Source organism: Culicoides brevitarsis, chromosome 2 (genome assembly GCF_036172545.1).
Source record: "Culicoides brevitarsis isolate CSIRO-B50_1 chromosome 2, AGI_CSIRO_Cbre_v1, whole genome shotgun sequence".
NCBI classification, from domain to species: Eukaryota; Metazoa; Arthropoda; class Insecta; order Diptera; family Ceratopogonidae; genus Culicoides; species Culicoides brevitarsis.
Genome location: NC_087086.1, coordinates 2,172,961 through 2,197,833, shown reverse-complemented (window position 1 = coordinate 2,197,833; position 24,873 = coordinate 2,172,961). Strand labels below are relative to the sequence as shown.

Genomic DNA, 24,873 nt, shown 5'->3' with positions numbered 1-24,873 from the left:
CGCCTTCTTTCTTCGACGCAGAACAAGAATTAAACCATCCGCATAAAATATGCAAATTATATTTTTTTTTTGTAAAAAAAAAAGATAATATTTTATTTATTTTTATACAACATGTCAATAGAATTTGGATTTATTTCTATATAATAATGACCAAAAATAAGTTTATTAGCATTCCTTCCCCTTGGTTATTGTATTCAAAGCAGAATGTAGCTGTTGTAACCATCCCGATCTCTTTTAATTTATTGTTTCGTTAACATATTATAATCTGATTTAGTGCTCCAACGATTACTAATGACGTCTTTTCTCATTTTTCTTACAGATTTTGATAAACATCTACGCAAAACGACGAATTTTTATGTAAATTTACGAGAATCGGAAATCAAAAATAGAACAAAAAATCCGTAGATAAGAAAAAAACATCATCATGGCAACATTTCGTAACACGATAGGACTTTTTGTCACAATTTTCGTATTATGTCAGAGCACGGGGCACGCCTTTTTCGATACCTTCATGTATCCATGTTCGTCGGCAATGGTTTGCGTGGATATTGCAAAATGCAACCGAGTTGGCGTGATCTCCACAAATGACGTCATTCTAACGGCAGAAGAGGAGCTGTTCCGTACGCCGTTGCTGCCGTGTCGCAAAGCTGATGGCGATCAAGGAGTTTGTTGTCGCGATCCCAATTACAAGGATGACTGGCCCACAGATGTCAAATTTTTCGATCAAAAAGGTCAATATACGCCCGATACGAAGGGACAATATACGCCAGATCCGAAACCTGTAGCGGCAAAAGTTCTCGGAGACGCTGCAAAAGTGAAAGAAACGCAAAATTGTCAATTGCCGAACGTAATTTTAGCGAATGGGCAATGCGGAAGACCCGAAACAGTGATAAAAGGCGAAGCTTTCTTGTCGGAATCGATTCCTCCGATCACAAAAAAGCCTGAAATTCAATATTTACCGCCTGTGACTGAAGCTCCGAGACCTGCGGGGAAATTTGAAAGCCCAATTGTTGTTCCTTCGAGTGGTTTTGGGCCGCAATTCACGCCAAATGTTGCTATTTCTTCACATTCAGTATCACAAATTGCTCCAAATGTGCCTTCTCAGCCAAAAATAACGCAAAATGTCGCAGTTTCTGTCCCATCTTTACCAAATCCTTCCGTTTCAGTCAAATCTGAAGCTACAATTCAACAATATTTGCCGCCTAAAGAGCCTAAAACGCCTTCCGTCGCTCAAAAAGAGACTTTTAACGCTCCTGTTGTTGCTTCTGCGAAGACTCCATCCGTTCCCGTACCGCACATTCAACCGAATCAACCCTCAGTTCATGTCCCATCAACTGTTAAGGCTGAAAATCCCTCAATTTCTGCGATTGAAAACACCGTCAAATATCTTCCGCCATCGCCATCCGCTCCGCAACTCAAAAACTCCGCCGAATGTGCTCAAGGCGAGACTCGTCAACCAAACGGAGAATGCGCTGTTGTCATTCCAAAGCCAGTTGTCGATCATCCATGTCCATTAGGCACAAATAAAACCGAAACAGGCTGTCAAGCAATCATTAAGATCAAAACTCCTCCGAATGCGATAAAACATGATACTCACGTTCCTGTTCCGACAACTGCGAAACCTGTTGCTGCTGTTACTCCAACATTGCCGTATCATCCGGATCGAACTTATTTGCCGCCTGCCACGAAAAAACCCTCGGAAGGTATTAAAAGTGTCGTCGAGAGCATCGCAACGATGATGAACATCCCGCATGGATCTTGTAGTCGCGGAAAAATCATCGAACAAAACAATAAGCGATATTGCTGCGAGGAATTATGAGAAAAAAGAGATTAAAAATTAATGGTGCGCGATAATTAGATGTAAAATTAAAAAATTAAAATAATATAAAAATAACCCAAATATAATAAATAATCAATTAAGGTTTTAAATACGAATAAATTTTTATATCGAATTTCAAAAATTGACCTTTTAATTTTTTTATTGACTATCTTGCCTACATTTTTAAATTATTTTATTTTATTTATTTAAAAAAATCTTTAAATTAATTTAATTTATTTTTTTTTAATTTTTTTTTTAATTTTCAAATTAAATTTTAATACTTTTTTAATTTAAAATTTATTTTTTTTATTAATTCTCTCTAATTAATTTTTATTTTATTTAAAAAATAAAAAATTAATTGAAAATATTTTTTTAATTTTTTTACTTAGATATTTAAAAAAATCATTTAATTTACTTTTCAATTTTCTTTGATTAATTTTTTTGAATTTCCTTTAATTAATTTTTATTTTTTAAATAATTAAAAAAATTAATTAAAGAAAATAAAAAAAAATATTTTGAATTTTTTGTTATGGAAATATTTTTATGAATGAATTTTTATTCAAAAAAAAAAATTCTTTTAATTTTTAAGTTGAATTTCTAACTTATTTCTTTTAAAATAAGTTTTTTTAATGAAGAAAATATTTTTTTAATGTTTCTATTTAAAAATTTTTATTAAAGGAAAAAATTATTTTTATTAATTTTAAATATTTTTTTTTTATTTTTTCTAAATTTTGAAAAAAAAATTTCTTTTTAATATTTTAATAGAAGAAAAAAAACTCCGCAAAATTTTTCATAACAGGATTTTTATCTCGGAGATAGATGAAACGGTTCATCACGATTCGTTACGTTAATTTATTAAATATTTTGACCAAGATCTAACGCAACATCAATAAAAAATCCTTCCGGCATCGACCGAAATCTATCACCCCCGTTATAATTTTGAGTTTTAATTATTATTCATCGTGACTAAGCAAACACTTTTTCGAACGATTAACAATCCATAAAAAAATAAAAAGTTTTGTCTTTTTGTCGATTATCATATTTTTGCATTTTCGGAGGAGTTTTTTTTTTGGTACAGCGATAGAAGGATTTTTTCTTTTGTGGATTTGCGAGTTTTGTGTCACAACAGGTGAGAGACTAAAGGTTAAAAAGTTATAAAAATGTTAAAATATTTGCAATAAATTAACGATAAAATGCAAGCAACTTAGAAACAAACCATCAAAAAAAAATGTATTCTGAACCAAATCCGTTTCGGAAAAGCAAAAAAAGAGGCAAATATTCAAAAAAATTTTGATCAAGTTATAAAAATGCACAATACATGACCCTAGTCAACGATCTACTTCTTTTTTTTTGCTTCTCCCCGTTGTTTCTTGTGCTCATCTATGTTCGTCATATATCGTGATCATCACAAACAAAAACATGATACATATATTTTGTACAGTTTTTTAATGTATTTTTATCTATTTTTGTTGGTATTTCGCTGAAACTGGTTTTTGCTCGTCTTCGTTGCTTTTTTCGGTAAAACATTTGAATTTGGACATTAATTTTGAGAAAAGTCGTCTTTGGGAGGAATTTAATGCATGAGCGCTTTTTTGTTATATATATAACATTAATATAAAACTAATATAAAATATGTTATATTTTTATTAAAAATTAAAGTTTAAAATTTAAAAAAAAAATATTTAATAATTTAAATTAAATTCTTTATTTTAAAATAAAAAAAATTATTTTGTAAAAAAAAATTTATATAATATAAGAAAAATCTAAAAACGTCGTTTAACAATATAAAATATAACTTTTTATAACCTTATGAAATTAACTTAAAGAAAATATATATCAAAAAAATTTAAATGTTTAATTTTTTAAATGATGTATAGTATATTTAACTTTAATATTTAAAAAAAATAGTCAAAATAGTCATAAATCAATATTAAAAAAGTAAAATAAATTTTATTTAAAAATATATTTTTTAAAAACTTTTGTAAGTAAAAATATTTATATATTATTGTAATGTAAAATATAACTTATTCTAATTTCATGAAACTTACTTTATTAATTAATTGGGAATTAATAAAATTTTATTTTTTTATTTAAAAAAAATTACATCTCATTAAATTATAAAGATATATTAAAATTATGTATCAATATTTAAAAAAAAATAAATTTTATATATATTTTTTTAAATTATTAAATTTAAATTAAAAGTTTAATTAAGTTTTTTGTATAAAATATGTTTGATAAATTTTTTTAAATTAATTATTATTTTTATTTTTAAATATTTTTTTATAAAAATTTAATTTTTAACATTAATTTAAAAACTTAAAATATAATGTAGTTAAAAATGTATGATAAATAAAAAAAAAAAATAAAAAATATTTAAAAATAAAATTTAAAATAATTTTAAAACATTTAAAAACAAAATTAATTATCAATTTTAATATATTTTATACAAAATTATGTTATAAACTACTTTTTTCAATGAAACATTAAATATTACCTTTTATAATGTTATTTCCTTATGACAGCTAATGTATGTAAAAAGTCTTGACGACGAATATTTTTCCGAAATTTGTTCCAAAATGCCATTGCCCGGTTTAAAAAAAAAATTATCATGATCAAATCGCCTCACATATCATTATCATAATCATCGTCAACCACGACTAAAAAAAAGTATAATATAAAATAAAACAAGGTCCACGACTAAAAAATAACAAAATAAAGCAGAAAGACGATATAAGCCATGCATCAATCTGCAAATAAATTTAGTCAATGTGCAGTCGTGTAAGGAAACGGTCCATAAAAATTTCCAAGTTGTGCGTTTGAAAAATTTCGATAAATTTTTTTGTGTGTTTGACGCATAACATTAACATTGAACTTTAAAAGTTAAAGTAGGTGTCAATATCAAGGACAAAAAGTGACCCCGCGAATTTCCATAAACAACAAAATTTTTTTAAAAAAAGTGAAAATAAATGGTAATTTTTTTAAAATGTGACATTTTTTTTTGGAAACTTCCACGTGTGTGGTTTCAAAAAAAAAATATTTTTTTTAATTAATTAAGAAATGACCTAATTATGAACCGGATGTTGCTAAAACTGCATTTTTCTTCGGTTATATAACGAATTTGCGAGGAAAGAGGATACGAAAAACCTGTTTTAGCATTTTTTGGATTCGAAGTGACGACAACCTTTTGATACTGAAATGACCTCTGAGCTTGAAATTGTCGATAGCGTCATCCGCTTTTGAAAATAATTTATGGAAAATTTAATGATTGATGTTTGAGGCGTTAAAATTTTGATTAGAGGCGCGTGTCGCATGATTTTGGGCAATTTTTCAAAAAAATTCTGAAATTTATCTTAATTTTTGTATGAAAAATTATCAAAAATCGTGACGACGTCTTAATTTGTGGGGATAAAAACATCGAATCCGGTCTTTTATGCAAATGAGGAACGATAATTATCGATTTTATTAATCTCTCTCGTCTCATTTCAGTGTTAGCCGTCATCATGTTGAAGTCCCTTTTCATCCTCGTCACCGTGTGTTACGTGACATCGGCTCAAGATGCCGGTTTTGGGCTTTTTACGTTTCCCTGTTCGCAAGCCATGTACTGCGTCGACATCGAAACGTGCGATCAATTTGGCGTAATGTCGCCCAATGCGATTTCTCTGACGCCCGAACAAGAAGCCTTTCGTCAACCTTTAGTCCCCTGCTTAAAACCCGACAAAACACGTGGCGTTTGTTGTCGCGATCCCAATTTCGTCGATGATTGGCCAAATGCCGTGGGCAACGATGAATTGTCGCAACCTCTTCCTGCTCCATCAGGCGGAAGTGGATGTCCTTCGAGAAATCGTACTGCCATGCCCGACAAAAACACGAAATATGACGAGACAGATTTCGATGCAGGTGCGGGAGAATTCCCATGGCAAGGAGCTGTCTTCGATCAGAACGATAAATTGCTTTGCACATGCTTCTTCACGGAAAATAACACTTGTACAACGACTGCGAGTTGCGTTGCGAAGGTCAAACCTGCTGATATTAAGATTGCTGTTGGCATGTACGACATTGCGAATCCTTTGAAAGTACAAGAAGTTCCAAGCGGAGACAAAAAAGCACAATTTTCGCCTGCGTAAGTGTCTTCTGAAGTTGTAAAAATTAATTTTTTATGAGATTTTTTGTAGAAAATACATTGCTTACGATCCGAAATACAATCCAAAGACGAAGAAACGCGATATTGCCGTAATTCATATGGAAAAGGAGCCCGATTATAACTACTATACTCTCCCAATTTGCTTGGATCGCCCAAAAGCTATTCCTTTCTTCAAGTATGATGACTGCGTTGTTACTGGATGGGGCAAAAAAGGTAAAATTAATTATTTTCTTATTAAATTTTTAATTTTTAAAGAATTTTTGTTGACTAAAAATTTAAAATATATTTTTTTTTTAATAATAAAAATTTGTAAAAGTTTAAAATTAAACATTAATTTTAATTAAAAATATAAAATAATTTTTTAAATGAAATTTTAAATTAAATGAATTTGTTTTAAAATTACATAAAATATTAATTTAACGAATTTAATTTATTTTAAATTTTTCATTTTAATTAAATTTAAATTTTTAATTTTTCACAAATTTCATATAAAAATTCTAAATTTAAAATATATTTTAATTTATTTAAAAATTATTTGAAAAAAAAATTTTTTTCCTTTTTGTCAAAAAAAATTCTCAATTTTGAGATTTTTTAATTTTTTAAAATTAAATTAAAATTATTTAAATTTTTAATATCATTAAATTTTTCTTAAAATTAATCAAAATTACAAAATTAAATTTTAAGATTTTATTTAATTTTTTTTTTCAAAAATTTTAAAAAAATTTTTTTTTTTTTTAAAAATTTTTTTTCAAAAAATTTTAAAAACAAAAAAATTTTAATGTTGAATTAATTCAGATTTTTTTTTAATTTGTGAAAAAAATCAAATTTTAATTGTTTCGAGCGTAAAAAATTAAAGATTTTTCAAATATATATTTTTTTTTGCAAATTTTCAAATTTTGTTAATTTTCCGCAAAATTAAAACAAAATTTGAAAAATTTTTAAAATAAAATTTTATAAAAAAAAAATAATTATTTTTTCTGAAAATTTCAAATTTCTCTAACTTTTTTTTAGACAACACCTACCATTGGTCCGACGTTCTTTTGCTCACGGAAGAAGAATGTGAAGAGCTCGTTCCCGGCTTTGATCGCGAAATGGAGTCTTGCGCTCGTGCCGATCACGATGTTTGTGAATTGATGGATTACGGAAGCGGTTTCCAATGTCGCATGACAGGAAAACGTAACAAGCCCGGAGATGATATCTATTGGCTTAAGGGAGTTTACTCGTCGACAAATACTTGCGATCCGAAAACGCAAATTATTACCTATTCTCGCATCGAGTTCGAAGAATGGTTTGATGATGCTTTGTGGAAAGATCCCACAAAGTTCAGCAAAATCAATGGATAAGCGTTGAATGTTTTTTTGTTATAATTTTTATTTTATTTTTTTTATGATAGAATAGAAAAATGTCTTTTTTTTGTACGGTTTTGAGCCGTTTAATATTTAAATTTAAAAAAAAATCCCCGAAAATGAGTTCAGAGAGTTTTTAAAAAATTTTCATCAATTTTAAGTTTTAAAAAAAATTATAAAAATTAAAAAAAAAAATTTTCAAAGAAAAAAAAAATAAAAAAATATTTCAAATAAAAAATAAAAAAATATTTTAAAGAAAAAAATTTAAAAATAAATTTAAAAAATAAAAAAAAAATTTTTCAAAGAAAAAAAATTATTTTTTTAAATTTTCAAATAAAAAATATTTAAAGGAAAAAATCAAAATAAATTCAAACAATATTTTATTTTAAATGAAAAATTTCAATTTAATAAAAAAATATTTTATTTAAAAATTGAATGAAAATTTCGAAAAAAAACTCTGTACTTTAAAAAATAATAAAGAAATTCACTTCCTTGCTGTCGAATAATTATCAATAAACCATTTGACCGAATCATTAATTGCATCGTCATAGTTCGTAAATGTAAATTCCGGATAAAGAGAACGAAGTTTCTTATTCGATGCAGTCTTCTTGTATTGTCCATCAGCCTTTGAGGTATCAAAATAAAGTTCTCCCTTGAAATCAAATGCTTTTGCGATACTTTCCGCTACTTGTCTGATCGAAATTTCCGCAGATTCATCCACAGAGAGAATTATCGGCTCCGCACTTTCGTAATTATTCACGACCCAAATGATCAATTTCGCCAAATCGTGCGAATAAATAAATTGTCGCAACGGTTTTCCGCTTCCATAAACCTTGAAAGACTTCTTTTCGGAGGGAACTTCCGGATTTTCCTTAAAAAGCAAGTCGTACATGCGATGAATCATTCCCGGAATGACGTGACTTGTTTCGTGCTTGTAATTATCATGAGGACCAAAAACGTTGCACGGAATAATGGAAGTGAATTTACTGCCGTACTTTTCGTGATACGCTCGATTCGTGATATCGATAAGTCGTTTGGCGTAACTATAACCGAAATTGGAATCGTGAGGCGGGCCATTATGGATCATCGTTTCGTCGATGGGATATGTCGTCTTATCGGGAAAAATGCATGTCGAAAGACACGAAATTACTTTTTCCACGTGAAATTCGTGACTGACACTCAAAACGTTGTCGTTCATTGCCATGTTGTCGCGCTAAAATGAGATTTTTTAATAAAAATTTCCCGAAAATGAAGAAAATTTTTTACGAGAAAGTCCAAATTGTTTGCCATGTTGTCGTAAAGTCCTCCAACTTTCGCTGCCAAATGGATCACATGCGTCGGCGAGTGTTTTTTGAAAAGTTCAACAACTGACGAGCGATTTCTATGGCAAAGAAATAAAAATTAAATACGTGGAATGTTGATACAGCAGAAAATTTTTTGGTTTACGTCAAATCAGCATCTTTGGAGCCGACAAAAATCCACGTATCGCCCGTTTCGTGTTTTGATTCTGCTTCGATGGCTTTTCCAACGAGACCTGTGCCGCCCGTGACGAGAATTCGCTTCGGGGATTTTGGCTTCTTCGATGAGGGGACTTCCATTTCGTGCGAATTTCAGTGATTGAATGACTTTATTATTTGTTTTGAATAAAGTAGTTCGAAATTTTACAGCATTTCCGCATTGGAGGCGCTAAATGGAAAAAACCGGAAATGAATTAACGAAAGTATCAATTTCATTCGTCTCTGCGATTTGAAAAAAAAGTTAGATGAAAAATCGTTGAAAATTATTTTTTTTATAATCCAAGTTAATTAATTAGTTTTAATTCAATTAAAATATTTATAAAAAAAGTAAATTAAAATATTTTAAAAATTAAAAAAAAAAATTCTGAGAAAATAAAATTTACACTAATTAATTATTTTTTAAAAATATTTTTGAATTAAATTAATCAAAATTAAAAAAAAATATATAAAAAAATAAAATAAAAAATTAATTAAAATATTTTATTAATAAGTTAATAATTAAATTATGAAAATATAGAACAAAATAATTTAAAAAATTAAGAAAAATAAATAAAAAAAAAATAAAAATAATTGAAAAACTAAAAATTAATTCAGATTTTTATTTTTTTAAATTTTATTTAATTTACATGTTCAACAAAAATATTTAAAATTTATTAATATTTATACAAATCAAACATATAAACTTTATTTTAAATTTTTTTTTACTTAATTATTTTTTTTATTTTTTAATTTTAATTTTTTATTTTATTTTTTTAATTTAATTTTTTTTTCATTTAAATTTTATATTTTTTTTTAAACTTTAAAAAATCTCCTCGAAATATTAAAATTATTGTGGATCATCTTTTGCACGTTCCTCTTCCCATTTTTCATCAGACAAACATTCAACGCCTTTGTAATAATTAGGAGTATAATCTCTCTTGCGTCTTCCAAATACATAATCCACAACTTTGATGTTTTTCTCCTTAAGCGTATCCCAAATCTTTTGCACTTCGCTACATTTGAGATTTGTGTCGAGAAATCCGAGATTCTTCAAGTTCGGTAATTCCCCAAGAATCGCATCAATATCCAAGCTGAACAAAATATTCGAATTCAAACTCAATGACTCCAAATTCGTCAAACCACGAAAAGCTGCTGCCTGAACTTCCCTCAACGGATTATTATTGATGGAGATTTCTTTCAAATTTGTACAATCCTCAAACGCGCCATCGTCAATTCGGGTCGTCCCGCTTTTAGTTGCTTCAAAACGCGTAACAGCACGCAAATTTGTGCAAAATCCTGAAGTCAAAGCGGGAATCGTGTTGTCGTCGTAAGAGACAATGATTTCCGTGATAGAATCTGCTTTTGGCGAAGTAGGTTCAATTTTGTAATCGTCTTCGGTTAATCGCAAATCCTTCAGAATGCAGTATTTGTCGCTGACGAGGTCTTTGCAGGGATATTCCGTTCCAAAAGTGTTGGAAATGAGCAAAGTGCTGATAACGAGAATGGAAAATTTTAAATTTGCCATTTTTCAAATAAATTGATAACTTTACTATACGAAGTAAGTTTTGTAACTCAATGAAATAATCGAAGAGGCACTTGTTTTTATATGATTCGAATGCGGAAAGTTTTACATTGAAATTTCTGAGAACTAATCAAGGAATTGACATATATTTATATTATTGATATGAGAATCTTTTAATGGGTTGAAAGTTTAAATTAGCTTAAATTTTTTAAAAAAAATTTCATATTTAAAGGAAACAAAATTATTAATTTAATTAAATTAAATTTAAAAAAAATAATATAATTAAAAAAATTCTTAAAAAATATTTTTTAAAAAAATTATAATTTTCATAATGTTTTAAAGAAACAAATTTAATAATTAATTAAATTAAATAAAATTTAAAAAAAATAATTAAATAAAAAATATGAATTTTTTTGTATTTTAAAAATTTTAATTTAGCTTCAAAATAATAAAAAAAAATATTTAAAAAAAAAATAAAAAAAAATTAAATAATTTTCATAAAGTTTAAAAAAACAGTTACCTATTAATTAAATTTAAATAAATTAAAAAAAAAAAAAAAAAAAGCTAGAAAATTTTGTACTTTAAAAATTAAATTTAAATTACATTTTATATAATTATTATATATTATTTATTAATTTTTTTTCATACAAGCCAAGATAAAGCAATGATCATTAAATTGCCTATTTTATGAGCATCTCAATGTATGTCAATGCCACATTTGTTGTTATTCATTCAAACCATAGATGGCGTTCATCATCATAAAATGATAACAATTCTTCAAAAGAACAAAAATCTTAAGAAATTTCAAAAGTTGGAGCTTATTAAGGTAAAAATTAAGATAATTTTTCATTAAAAATATTTTTTTAGGTCTCTTGTCGAAAAAAATTAACTTTAAAATTTCTTCGAAGACTTTGAAATATTTCTCGAAATCTTACCATGGGACATTGACTTCAATTGCTTCCAAAAAATTGCTGATATCACTCAATTACCTAACATCTGGACCTAAAAAACAAAAAAAAATATTTATCAATGAAAACATTAATTTTCTACGGAATTCGGTGATAATGACAAACGATCGGCAAACCATTCACACAAAAACCTAAAAAAAAAGAAAGAGGATGTTATTCAACATTAAAATTTATTGATAACCAAAGAATTTCCATTCTTTGAGAAAGTAAACATTGTGTCCTCGAACGCAACAAATTGTTTGTCAAAGTCAACAAAAATTACAAGACAAAAATTTCTTACCTGGAAATATTCCGGGAGGCACACACACACAAGTTGCTCAAGTGCACATGACAATCATAATTTTGTGTTCTTTTGTCTACGAACGCAGACTGAAGACTATTTTTGATGTTTATTCACCGAAATTACACTCGAAAAATATGTACGAGGAATTCTTCTCTCGTTCCTCTTTAACATTTTTTGTTTTGTTTTGTGTTTTCGGGAAGAACCTTGTAACATCTTCTTCATACGAAAACAAAAAAAAAAAATTATGCGAAGAAAGTCAAGTCAGAAGTTCGTCGAAAAAACACATGTTAAACGCCGCAACTTCGGTGGTCAATGCGCCGAAAAAAAAAACTAAGTGCCTTGTCAAAGTCGAAAAAATGTTTCAAAAGCTCTTATTTCTTTTACATTTCACGTAAATCTGATTAACTTTAATGAACTAAGTACGTGTGATACAGGAATACAAAAAAAAATCAAAACAAAAAAGTATCAAGGAACCAAAAGGCATTCAAGCCGCCCAATCACGTATTTATTTAAATTGTTCTTTAATGGAGTCATTCATTTATTTATATATCTTCCTTTTTTTCGCTCCGTCCGCGTCGTCGTTCACAGGCGAAACAAGAGAACAAACTAATAATAAAACAAATTCTGATGCTTATTTTGTGTTACAAATAACAGCAAACAACAAACACCTTCTGCTTATGAAGAAGTGATTGCAGCAGTTCACATCAATTCAATTTGCATTTTTTGCCTGCCTGCCTGCCTTGTTTATGTAGAAATATACATGAGTAGTGAGGAGCAAAGCAGAGAATATAATCTTGATTGTGTCACAGGCTTGTCCTATTGTTCAATTCATTTATTTTTCGGTTTGATAAATACGATATGCGATTCACGACGAGGATGGTTGGTAAGTTCAATTTGGATTATTTTTAACTTTTTTATAATTTTACTTTTTAAATAATACATTTTTCGACAATTTTTGAAATTTAATTTTTTTTTAATTTTCATAAATTTTAACTGTTTTCAAAAGAAAAAATAAATTATTTTAAATTTAATTATTATTTAATTAATATTAAATATTTATTTAAACATTAAATTATTTTTTCTTAAAAAAAATAATTTCTTATTTTCATTTATTAAAAAAAAAAAATTAATTAAATATTTAAAAAATATTTTTTTTTTAATTTTATTTCTTTTTCTTTTAATTTATAGAATTTTTGTAATTTAATTTTTTTTATTTTTATTTTAAATTTTTATTTTATTTAATTTAAATTTTATTTTAATTTCAAAAATTTCAAAATTAAATAAATTATTAATTTAAAAAAAATAATTTTGGTTTGTTTTCTATTTTTTTTTTTGTTATTTTTAGAATTTTTCAACTTTAATATTAATTTTTATTATTCTTCAAAAAAAAATTTATAATTTTTTTATTTTTTTTAATTTTATTTAATTTAAATTTTATTTTTATTTTCAAATTTATTTTAAAAGACTCATTAAAAAATATAAATTAAAAAAAATAATTTTGGTTTGCTTTCTATTTTTTTTTTATTTTTAGAATTTTTCAAATTTAATACATATCTTGACTCAATTTAAAGCTTTAAAAAAAATATATATTTTCTTTATTCTTTTTTTAAATTGAGTATCGTAAACTCCAAAAATTTTCAAAAATGCTAAAATTTAATATTTTAATATTGATCTAAAGTTTTTGAAAAATGAGAAAAAAATTTCGTTTTAAGTTGTAAAAAAAATTTTTATAATTTAATTTTTTTTAATGAAAAATTATCAAAAAGTTGAAGATGCAATAAATAATCATGCAAATCTAAGTTTGTAAGAATCGATTTTTATTTTAATTTGTGTATCTTATATTTTTTAGTTTTTATGCTTGGTTTGGATTAATTGGAGAAAATTTTACTTACTTAAAAAATTGAGAATAAGGAACTTTTCAAACCCTCACAATTTGACTCAGTTTAATTTCCAGCAAGAAGACTGACAATTCCCTTCATTCCTGCAATACCTCTACAATGTCTTTGGCAAGAACACAAATAAAAACAGCACACAAACAACCGGCGATCGAGGCAGGCGAATGAAATGTGTAACACATTAAATGTCAGAAATTTGCATCAATTGAATTTTTTTATGCTTGTACTCTCGCTCGATTGTTGTTTGCTGTTAAACGGATTATATTATAGTTTAATTTGAATGCATTACGAACGCTATGGAATGCGCGAGAGAAACAAAACACACGAAAAAAAAAATAAATCAAAGCACGAAGGAGGAGTAGCTGCTGCGCGGAATTTGTTGATTCATTGTCTTGTCTTGTCAAATTTCTGTTTTTATGGGATTATTATTTAATTTTGAGACTCGTCAGTTGCTCTTCATCATCATCATCGTGGGAGTAAAATGACCACACATGTGCGATTGTCCTGATTGGATTTCCATTATTCATTTAATTACACTTGAAATCTCGCCGGTAATTTATTCTTCCATACAATCTTCTTCTTCCTCCATTTCTCTAAGTTGCACGAAAAGTAACTAAAAAAAAAAGAATTTACATTCAATTTAAAATGTCAACTTATATTCTTGAATAATTATGATTTATTTGCCTTTTGCATCCATTTGCAGTCTTTTGTGAGAAAATACAATAATCGTCGTTCGTTTTCCTCTCTCGCGCGCGCAATTGCAAAAATAGACCAAAAAATGTTCGAAACGGCATGTGATCACTTGTACCTACAAAAAAAGCAAAAAAAAAACTCTTCACACAGTATGAAAATAAAATTGTTGCGTTCGTTCGTCGGATTAAAAACTGTTATATTATTATTAATAATATTGTAATAATATTATTGATACGCATGATAATCACATATAAATATTAAAATAAAATGTCAAAACAAGAAAAATATACAACAAACCATTTTTTCGCTGTTCCGTTGCTCTTCGTCGTCGTCATCATCGTTGCTGCTTTCTTTTCGCTCGATCGATTGCGCTCGCACGGTCAAATATCGCCTCCTTTTTTCCGTTGCTCTTGTTTGAATTGCACCAACAACAACAACATTTTTGAGCAGTACATGTGTAATGGTAATAATAATAATAATCAATATGGTAAGAGAGTGCGTATATGATAAGTGTTTGGTAATTGTACAACAACGGTGATTAGGAAGGAGGATGAGAAATGGAAAAGTTGCCCACAGATGATCACGAGTTCCTGAAATGAGATGAAAAGTTGATTTGAGTAAGTGAGAATAATTTTTAAAAATTAAAAAAAATTGAAAAAAAAATTAATTTAAAAAAAAAATTAAAAAAAAAAAAATATAAAAAATTTTTTTTCAAAAAAAAAATATATCTTATATTTTAAAAAACAAAATTGTAACTTTTAATTTAAATTTAAAAAAAAAATTATATTTTTTTTTTCAATATAAACGTTAAGAATTATGAAAAAAAAATTTAAAAAAAATATTAAAAAAATAAAAAGTATTAAAAAATTTAACAAAATTAAAAATTAAAAAAAAAAATTAAAAAAATATAGGTAAATAAATTTTAAAAAAATTAAATTAGGTAAAAAAAATTTTTTAATTAAAAAAAATTTAAAAATAAATAATTTCTAAAATTTAAAAAAAAGATATTTTAAAAAGTTTAATTTAAAAAACATATATTTATAAAAAAAATAATTAAAAAAGAACATTTTCAAAAATTTCTCAATTTTTATTGAAATATTTTTTTCAATATAAACGTTAAGAATTTTGAAAAAATTATTTTTTTTTTAATATTTAATTTTTTTTTTATAATTTAATTTTTTTAATATTTAATTTGTTAAATTTTTATTAAATAAATATTAAATATTAAAAAATAAAAAGTATTAAAAAATTTAACAAATTAAATATTTAAAAAAAAAATTTAAAATTAAAAAAAATAAAAAATTAAATATTAAAAAAAAAATATTTTATTTTAATAATAAATATAATTATCAAAAAATTTTCTTTAAATACCTTCCTGAAAAAAAAATTAAAAAATTTTCTTACCTTCAAGTTTCCATCTTCAAATTTTCTCACCCCTTTATCGCATAAAATCATGAACCGCGAAGAGGATTATTGCGAAGAAATTTATTGAATATATATAAATTTATATTATTTTTGTGTGTGTACATTCGGAGAATAAACCGCTTAACAAGCCCCATACTTGTGGATAGACAAGTTCAAGATGCCGGAGCGCATGTATAATCCTGCTGTGCATTTTGTAAAATTAGTTTAATCGCATCAGGAATGCTAAAAAATTATTATATTTAAATCTATTAAATAAATAAATAAAAAAAGTCTCTCGGCACACATGCGAATCGAGGTATGATCTATGAGTGCAATGAAGGAAAAATTTTTACTCTATTTTTCGTCTTTTATTATTCGCGTGAAATTTATGGGCATTTAATAAGCGAGATGGGGCTTTTTACAAAAAAGTAATAATAATGTTGCAAAGACATGCGAGGCGTGATGGGGACGACATCAAGGGCAAAGTTTATGCTTGTTCGACAATTTTTTGCTGTTTTTTCGCATCACGCGAAAAATTGCTCACGCCAACGAGACTTTGCCGCAGAAACAAATGAAAATGTACATATTTGTCATCCTATTAAAAAATTATCATTTTAGTCACTTCATCAGTCGTTGGCATCATCAAACGCAGCTTATCTCGCACAACAAATGACTCTAAATGAAAATGTCCATTTAGCTGTTTTTTTTTTTGTTTGTGTTGTTTGTCTCTTTGTTTTTTTCTGCCTTGTGTGAAGTCGATGCAAAAACTGCAACTTTTATGATGATGACAAACAGACGTCGTCGTCGATTCCCGTCACATATCTTCTTCTTCGTCTCTTTGTGCGTTGTCGAGTAGCGGACAATGTTGTTCTGTTTTTACTGTTTTTAGATCGTCGCAAGTCACATACTTCCATGTAAGAAATTTTTTTTTATTATTTTGCAATTCTATGAAAAATGTTGTAAAAATATGTAGCAACTCTGTTAATTACCTTGATTATTACATTTTTTTACGTAGTCGCTTTTTGGCCTGCATTTCTCTTCATTTATTATTATTACGATTTTTATGTCTTGTGTGAGTTCCGTGAATCTTGATCTTTCCGTTGTTGTTGTTGCTAACCGACGACGATCTGACGACAAATTCTTCATTTTTATTAAAAATTTTTCTTCGTCGCTGGCAGAAACGATGAATTTGGAATTAAATTGCCCGGCAAAATAATTATGAGTTTCTCGTTCGTTTATTAACTTCTTGTACAATTAGTTGCATTCTCTCGCCATAAAATGCAAGCTGTTAATTAGTTCTCGTGAACTACTTGAAGTGTGATATTATTTTTTCGGCAGACTTTTCCGTCGTTGCTCAACTGAAAATAGAAAGAATTATTATTATAGAAAATCGTAAAAAAAAGAAGGCGAGCGAGCGACATAAAATGTGAGCAACAAAAGAAGTGCTAAGAATAACAAAAGTCCATAAAAAAATATATTGCAGTTTCTTGTAGTAATAATAATAATATTAATAATAACAATAACAACGTACGACGAGAACATTATCAGAAGAGGAAAAATGTTGAAAGTTGAGAGATAAAATAAAAACGAACTAATTAAGCGGATTTCATTCAGGTTTTTAGTAATTTTGTTATATTATTTTTTCAAAAATTTTTCAGCTTTCAATTTTTTTTCAACTTTTGAGTCTTCTTAAATTTTTTTTAGAAATATTTTAGCTCTTTAAAGTTTGTAAGGTTTTCATTTTTTTTTAAGATTTTTTAACATTTTTTTAAACTTTTTTTTTAGATTTGTTAGTTTTTCAAATAATTTATAGATTTTGTAATTTTTAATAATTTTTTTTACTTCTTAATTTTTTTAGGTTTTGAAAATTTTTCAAATTTTTTGTCTTAAATTTTAATTTTTTTCATTTAAAAATTTTATTTGGTTTTTTTTACATAAAATTTGTTAGTTTTTGATTTTTTTTTGGTTTTGAAAATTTTTAGTTTTTAAATTTTTTCAATTTTTAACTTTTAATTTTTTCAACATTTTATTCTTTTTTTAATTTTTTTCAATTTTATCATTTTTAATTTTTTTAAATTTTTCAACATTTTTGTCTCAGATTTTAATTTTTTAAGTTTTGTATATTTTATTTTTTTTTAACTTTTTTATTTGTTAGCTTATCAATTTTTATCATTTTTTTTATTTTAAAAAAAATTTTCAACTTTATTCTTGAATTTGTTATCTTTTAAATTTTTTTTCAGTTTTGAAAGTTTTTCTAATTTTTTTCTTAGACCTTTAGTTTGTTAATTTTTAATATTTTTAGTTTAAAAAATTTATTTCATTTTTTTTCAACTTTTTTTTTCTCAGATTTCAATAATTTAAGATTCTCAAAACTTTTAGGCTTTAAAAATTTTAACTTTCTTCAATTTTATTTTTTCAGATTTCAAATTTGTTAGATTTTTCAATAATTTTTTAGATTTTAAAATTTTTTAGATTTAAATTTTTTGTTCACTTTTAACTTTTAATTTTTAACTTTTAATTCACTGACAGACACAATTCCTTGCAAAACACAAAATATTTCTTTTAAAATCGCCACAAATATTATTAATATTACATTTATGACAAACGATTGTATAAAGTTGACGAACCGATGGATTGGAATTGTTTTTTTTTATATTTATATATTTCTCGCAGTTGTTATTCCATTTTATTATTATTCGTTTGTTGTTGTTGTTATTATTATTGCTGCTCCGCTCACATACTTCTTTGGTCTTCGTCATATTTCCCTTCGACCATCGTCGAGTCATCATTGACATTTCTAAAATTCTTTTAAATAAAATGCCACTCATAAATGCGTTGAACTGTGCGTTGTTGCATCGCGTTCGGTATGTTGCTTATGGATGTGACTGTGACCAAAAGTCCTTGGTTCTCGACATGTTTCTTCTTATTTTTTGTGTTTTCGGTGACGCACAAGAGAGAATCAATTAACGTCCCCCTGGATGACACTAAATAATTTTTAACATGTGTTTTGTAGCTTCCCATGCTCGTTTCCTCCTCATCTTTCCTCCGTACACCGCGCAACGGTAGATACAATCGACTAGTTAAACATTTAGTACACATTTAGTAATTCTAAACGGATGATGTCGCTGATGCTCCGCTGTACGAAAAAAAAAATGTTTAATAAAAATAATAACATGGGTAACATATGTAAATGTCTGTTCCCTTCTCTATTACCTATTTTGTTCACTCGAATGATTTAATAAAAAAAATAAATAAAAATATTGAAATTGAATAGATGATGATGAATTTCTGTGTGTGGCTTCTTGTTCTCTTTCTCTGTCTCTCTCTGCCCGACATCTCATCTCATCTCGTCTCGTCCCGAAAACACACAAAAAATATGACATACGGGATCTGCTTCGTCTGAAGGTGCTCTGATATGATTTTAATACAAATTGATCGGCTGCTTGATATTTTAATTCGTTCCGAGCGAATATTAGAAATGTTCATGTTTGATCATGATATTTTGTTTTTTTGCGTTGTTTGTTTAATTAAAATGTTTAGCAAGAAATATTTTGTCGGGCAGTCATTGAAGAATCTTTTTTTTTGTTTTTTTCTGTAGGTTTAGAAGAATTAGCGAGACAGACAAAAAAATTTTTTGGTAATTTATTATGAAGCGCCGGATAGATTATGATGAGTTGTGAATTAAAAGTTGTTAATTGAGGGAGTCTAAAAATTATCATGGATTGGATTTCAGGTGAGTATTCTTATTTTTTTTTTTTGTATAATTTTTAATTTCAGGAAAAATTATTTAATTAATTCAAACCAAGCTAAACAAATATTTGAAAAAAATAAATAAATAAAAAAATACGAAAGACTTCAATGAATTTGCAAAAAAAGCTTCAAACCTCGAAACTTTTTATTTCTTTTATTTTTTTTATTATTATTTTTTTTTTTAATTTCCAAACTTAAGAACCTAAAAAAAAATACTGATTTTTTACGGATTTTTTACGAATTTTCATATTTTTAACTTTTAATCAAAAACATGCAAATAAACATTAAAAGAATTTTATTAAAATTATAAAAAAAATTACTTATTATTAAATATATAAATAATTTTTTATTTTTTAATTAAAATTATTTTAATTAAAAAATTATTTATATATTTAATAATAAGTAATTTTTTTTTAATTTTAAAATTAGTAATTTTTTGGTGAATTAAGCTTTTGATGCTAAAATATTTTTTTTTGTATTTTAAAATTTTTTATAAAAAAAATTCTCAAACCAACTTATTAAATATTAAAAAAAAAAACAACAACGAAAGACTTCAATGGATTCAAAAATAAACAAGAAACCTCGAAAAATGTTATTTCGAAAGAAATTCTTCTTTTGAAAAAAAATCTTAAAGTCTCACATTAAGTACCCAAATTCATGTAATTCATCAATTAGTGAACCAATAATTTAACTTTGTCCTACTTTGTTGACTTAACGACATCCGACACGAAATGACTCAAATATCAAAGACATTGAATCACATCAATAAGGTAAAAATCGATAAACACAAACTCTAATTCAATTACCTCCGAGTCTGTACTTAAAAATTAAATTTTAAATAACACGTTTCCTTCTTCTTCCTCAACTTTTTTTTTTTGTTTTGTTTTGTCGTCGCAATAACTCTCTTTTGTTCGTTTTTTTCATTTCTTTTTATTTTTTGCGATATTACGATCAAAAGGAATCGTTCACTGGATAGGACGACGTGCAAAGTTAATATTATTGCTGAAACGTGCTCTTCACACAACAACTCGAAATTGAAGTAATAAAGAGGAAATGAGTGTCTACTTTTATGACGAAAAAAGAATCTACGATGCAATTTACTGAACTCGTAAAAATTTGCTGCTGCAGGAAATTCACTCAAAAGGTCAAACGCTCAAAGGATGAAACATTTTTAAATGGAACGCGAAACAGCAAACATGACTTAATTTATTTTGTCACCTCGTTCACGATTGCACTTTGTCACCTCTTGCGTCGCTTTTTCTCTCTCGTTATTTGCCATACATTATCTTTTGTAGACAAACATGGAACGACGTGATGTCACATTATTCAAAAAGTAAGGTGAGACGCCATCAACATATTTTTTTTTTTTTTTTGGAGAAATAGTAGCTGAGCCCTTTTTCGTGTTAAAACTTGTAATTTATTGCTATCAATTAATTATCTTTCTTCTATTTTAGGCACAGATACAGAAGTATAAAGAGATAATCATCGAACGATTTATTATAAAAATATTAGAAATTCCAATTTTGGAGGAACAGAAGACAAAAATGATTAAAAAATGAGGTATTTATCAAAAAAAAAGTTAAGGATCTTCACCGTTTAGTTTAAAAACGAATAAAAATGACATTAATTTTTTTTTTAATTTCAGAATCCCTTCGACAGGAGTAAATTTTTGTCCTGAACCATGATGGATGATAGAAGACTGCCTCAAAAAATATCAAAGAAAGTTTATTTCATGACTCGAATGAAGAAAATGCTGGATAAAGAAACGAAAAATATTTTATTTTAGCACAATTATGATGCTAATGAAAGATGAAGATTTGAGAGAAATCCACAAAAAAAATAGTTTCGGAGTCAAAAAACGTCAAATTGCCCGTTTCTGCGCCATCAGTAACGCATTCCTTCACTCACCGCTGCTAATAAAATATGTAAAATTAAACGGACAATATCTGGGAAGCACCCGTGGGCAATTTGTAACATTCAAACATGTTACATACTTCTTCGAAATAACTTATAAAGTAGCTCTTTTCACAAGACAACAGAAAAAAATTACATTATTTATATCAAAAAAATGTATCAAGTGTATGCACCATGCGTGTGTTTGTTATAAAATTTATCGACCTGGATTATGTACAGCGCTCTTTATCATTCCTATGTATCAATATTTATTATTACATTATGTTATAGAGAATTACAGCAACAACATCATCGTCACAAAATCAAATTATGCATCAGCTTGAAGAGCAACAAGAACAACTTGACTCCCGTACACGTTTGACTTGCTGCCATCATACATCATAAAAAATATTATTTTTTTTTTCTTTAAATTTATGCGTATGTTGTTCTTCGTCATCTGAACGTCAGTCACGAAAGAGAGCAGAAAAAAAAGTTTAATAAAATTTATGTTTATCTAGATTCAGGAGACTTATTAAATGATAATGTAATAATAATAATAATCATCTGATGTTGGAATGTTTTTGTTAGAGTGACGGTCGTGTACTTTTTTCGTTCATGTACGACGGAAGCCTTTAGGTAATGCACATCTTTTTCATGTTTATGATTTTTTATGCGATTTTTTCTTCAACAATAAATTAAAATTTTTTTTTCGTTATCACAGAACTTGATAAGAAACGAAAAAAAAATTCAACAGACCGAAAAATCACGATTTCCTGCGAATTTTCTGCAAAAAATCCTCTGATATTGATCAAAGTACTTCTGAAGTAAGTAAAGTATTCTTTGGAAAAGTTATCGCGACTGCAGATCAACAACTTGTAAATATTGCCCGAGTACAAATATTATGATTATTATTATTATTATGTAAAAACACAAAAAAAATATTATGATGAACTTGATCGTCGTCGTTGATCGACACGTTGTACAAGATAAAATATTTATTTATAATAATTGTCTTCCTCCCAAAGTTCTTTATTTTCATTTTGTGTTTTTTTTTGCAGATTATCTGCTGATGCAGCTGATAAGAAAGACAAGAAGTATTAAATTACCATTTTATCCAATTATATCCAGCGCTTATCCCGTTGCAGTTGTTATGTTGGAGATTGACTTGCCAAGAGACAAAAAAAAACAAGAGAAAGCTATGCAAATTTGTTTGAAGACTTCTTTGTTGTTTGGCGTTTGTCAAATTGAGGGGTAGGTCATCAAAATTTAAAAAAAAAAACTCGATAGCTGAAAATGACGGCAAATTTTGAACAAACAATGGAAGCGACAGTATCTCAAAAAACGATGAGTAATTTTGTTATTTTTAGGGAAGAATTTCGCAAAATTTTATTATTCATCAAAGTTATCGACATTTGGGTTTTTACAGGATTTTCCAAAAAAAGTAATGTTGATTACTCATTTTGGTTACTTTTGGGTCAAACTTAAGACATATTTGCCATATAAATAGTAGCCGACTTTGTTAAACAATTCAGTACAGTTTTGTCATTCAATAAGAATGAACCTCTAACTTGAACTTTTCTTTGTAAAGAGAGTTCGGATTATATCATTTTCAATGAATTTGCATTTATTGTATTGACGTATGTTGATTCAACTTGTAAATCAATCATCAGTTACAATTTGTTAGAACAAAGAGTTCTTTAAAATTTAAGATCTCGGACTACCATTTAAGATTATTTTCACATTATTAAGCACATTATTGTTTAACTGGATTACCATTTTTGTCTAATTATAATATGATTTGTAAGGCCGCTCCAAATTTTTTTTGAACTTTTTGTCCCATGCCCCATTTTAAAAGTCGAAAATCCAATGGGGCAAAATAAAAAAAAAAGTTAAAAATTTCATCAAAATTGACCGTTTTTGGTCTTATTTGATGTTTTTTCAATAAATTTTCCAAAATTTAAAAAAAATAATTTTACAGAATTTTTGTATAAAAAACCTTTTTTGAACATGAATTTTTTTCCTTAAAATTTTTTTCAAAAAAATTATTTTTCAAAATTTTTTGACAGTTTTTTTTACGAAATTTTTTTGTTTAAATTTTTAACTTGAAATACTTTGAGATAAATTATAAAATAAAATAATCAATGTAGATACCATAAAATCAACTAAAATATTGATTTATCACAAAAAAAAATGTTAAAATTTTGTCATTTTGTATGAAACAGTATTTCAACGAAATTTGACGAAACCTTGTCTCGTAACTTCCTGAACTACCCTTTGTTGAATGCTAAAAACTATAATTTGACGCAAAATTTATCGCATTCAATCATAATAAAACATCTTATTGTTTTGTGGATGGATGTTTTTAGCACTCTTGCTCGAGGCCTCAATCCTTCTTTAACTTTTTTTTCTCTCTTTTCATCGAACGTTCTTCTTTTCTGCCACAACTTTGTCTTTTTTTTCTATTCGATATATATATTTAAATATTTATTTTGTGTTTTGCAAAAAGAGACTATGAAATATCCATCTTCGTCAGTTTTCTTCTTTTTTATATGCAAATATCACAAAAAATTCATTCATTGAAAAATATAAAGAAAGAGATTTTTAGACAAGTTGTCATAAAAGACACTTTTCAGATTTTTTATTTGTGAAGATTATCCGCAAAACAAAACAAAAAAGTTTATTTATTGCTTTTTTAACGCATTTTAATCATATATACGAGATGAGATGAATGTGTGAAAGAATCAACTAAGTTAAATATGGAATTAGTTGAGAAATATTTTTTTTTGGAGAGTTGCTTAAATTTGGGATTTAGTTGTGTCATAAAAATCTCGTAAAATTTCGAATATTTTTTTCGAGCAATTTTCGGTATCGCATATTTTCACTTAACTCTTTTCTCCGCAGACATCTGCCTCAACGCCCATTTACGCCTCTTTAATTTCCCCGGTAATTAATGATCCTATTAATTAAACGCACTTCTGTCTGCTCGCATTGTGAAGCGACACGAAACGAACATCTGAACGGTAAATGACAAGAATTACATTTTAATCAATGCAATGTTGATGATGATTATTATTATTAATTCATTTATTTATGTAGTGAAACGGAAAGATTCTGTGCGCGCGGATCTCTTGAAGATTTTTATAGAAATGCAGATAAGACAAAAGGTGAAGAACGCAAAGCGAAACACGAAATAAAGGAAATGCACGGAAAGTGATTAAAATCTCTTGTTAATCGACTGCGTTCAGCGCCTCTTAATTATTACTGTAGTTTTTTTTTCGTCTTTGAATTGCGTGAAAGAAGTAGCAGGATGATTTTTAAAAATAAAATCTTAAAAAAATAGATTTCACAAAAAAAAAACATGAAGATGCTAAATGACTCCGCCTCATAGGCGTTTATGTTGTTTATTGTTATTATTATATTATCCGCGCGTTCGGCGAGTTGTGCGGTGAGGTCTGTTCTTCGCATCTTGTTTATTTTATGATTTTATTACACGGTCATATATTCATCAAAAGTTATAAAGCAATTTATTCGCTTAGAAAATAAAAAATAATAAACAGATATTTTTATTATGTCTCTCTCTTATAACTACGAACAACTTTTTATAATGCTAGATTTTATTATTTTCTAGACGAAATGTTTAGATTGTAAAATATGATATTC

The 24,873-nt window shown here is 26.9% G+C and overlaps 2 protein-coding genes across 2 annotated transcripts; one reads left to right on the top strand and one right to left on the bottom strand.

The window, feature by feature from the left end:
* Positions 1 to 5,394: 5,394 nt before the first annotated feature.
* LOC134832578 (inactive serine protease scarface-like) lies at positions 5,395 to 7,493 on the top strand. Its single transcript, XM_063846642.1, has 3 exons — positions 5,395 to 5,942; positions 5,995 to 6,176; positions 6,975 to 7,493. Exons 1-3 carry the CDS (start codon positions 5,419 to 5,421, stop codon positions 7,304 to 7,306), a joined length of 1,038 nt encoding a protein of 345 aa, XP_063702712.1. The 5' UTR covers positions 5,395 to 5,418; the 3' UTR covers positions 7,307 to 7,493.
* Positions 7,494 to 7,675: 182 nt separating this feature from the next.
* LOC134830710 (probable GDP-L-fucose synthase) lies at positions 7,676 to 8,957 on the bottom strand. The gene is made up of 3 exons (XM_063844270.1): positions 8,756 to 8,957; positions 8,576 to 8,690; positions 7,676 to 8,522 (listed from the first exon to the last, which is right to left on the bottom strand). The coding sequence occupies exons 1-3, from the start codon at positions 8,905 to 8,907 to the stop codon at positions 7,794 to 7,796; spliced, it is 996 nt and encodes a 331-aa protein (XP_063700340.1). The 5' UTR covers positions 8,908 to 8,957; the 3' UTR covers positions 7,676 to 7,793.
* Between the last annotated feature and the right edge of the window lie 15,916 nt (positions 8,958 to 24,873).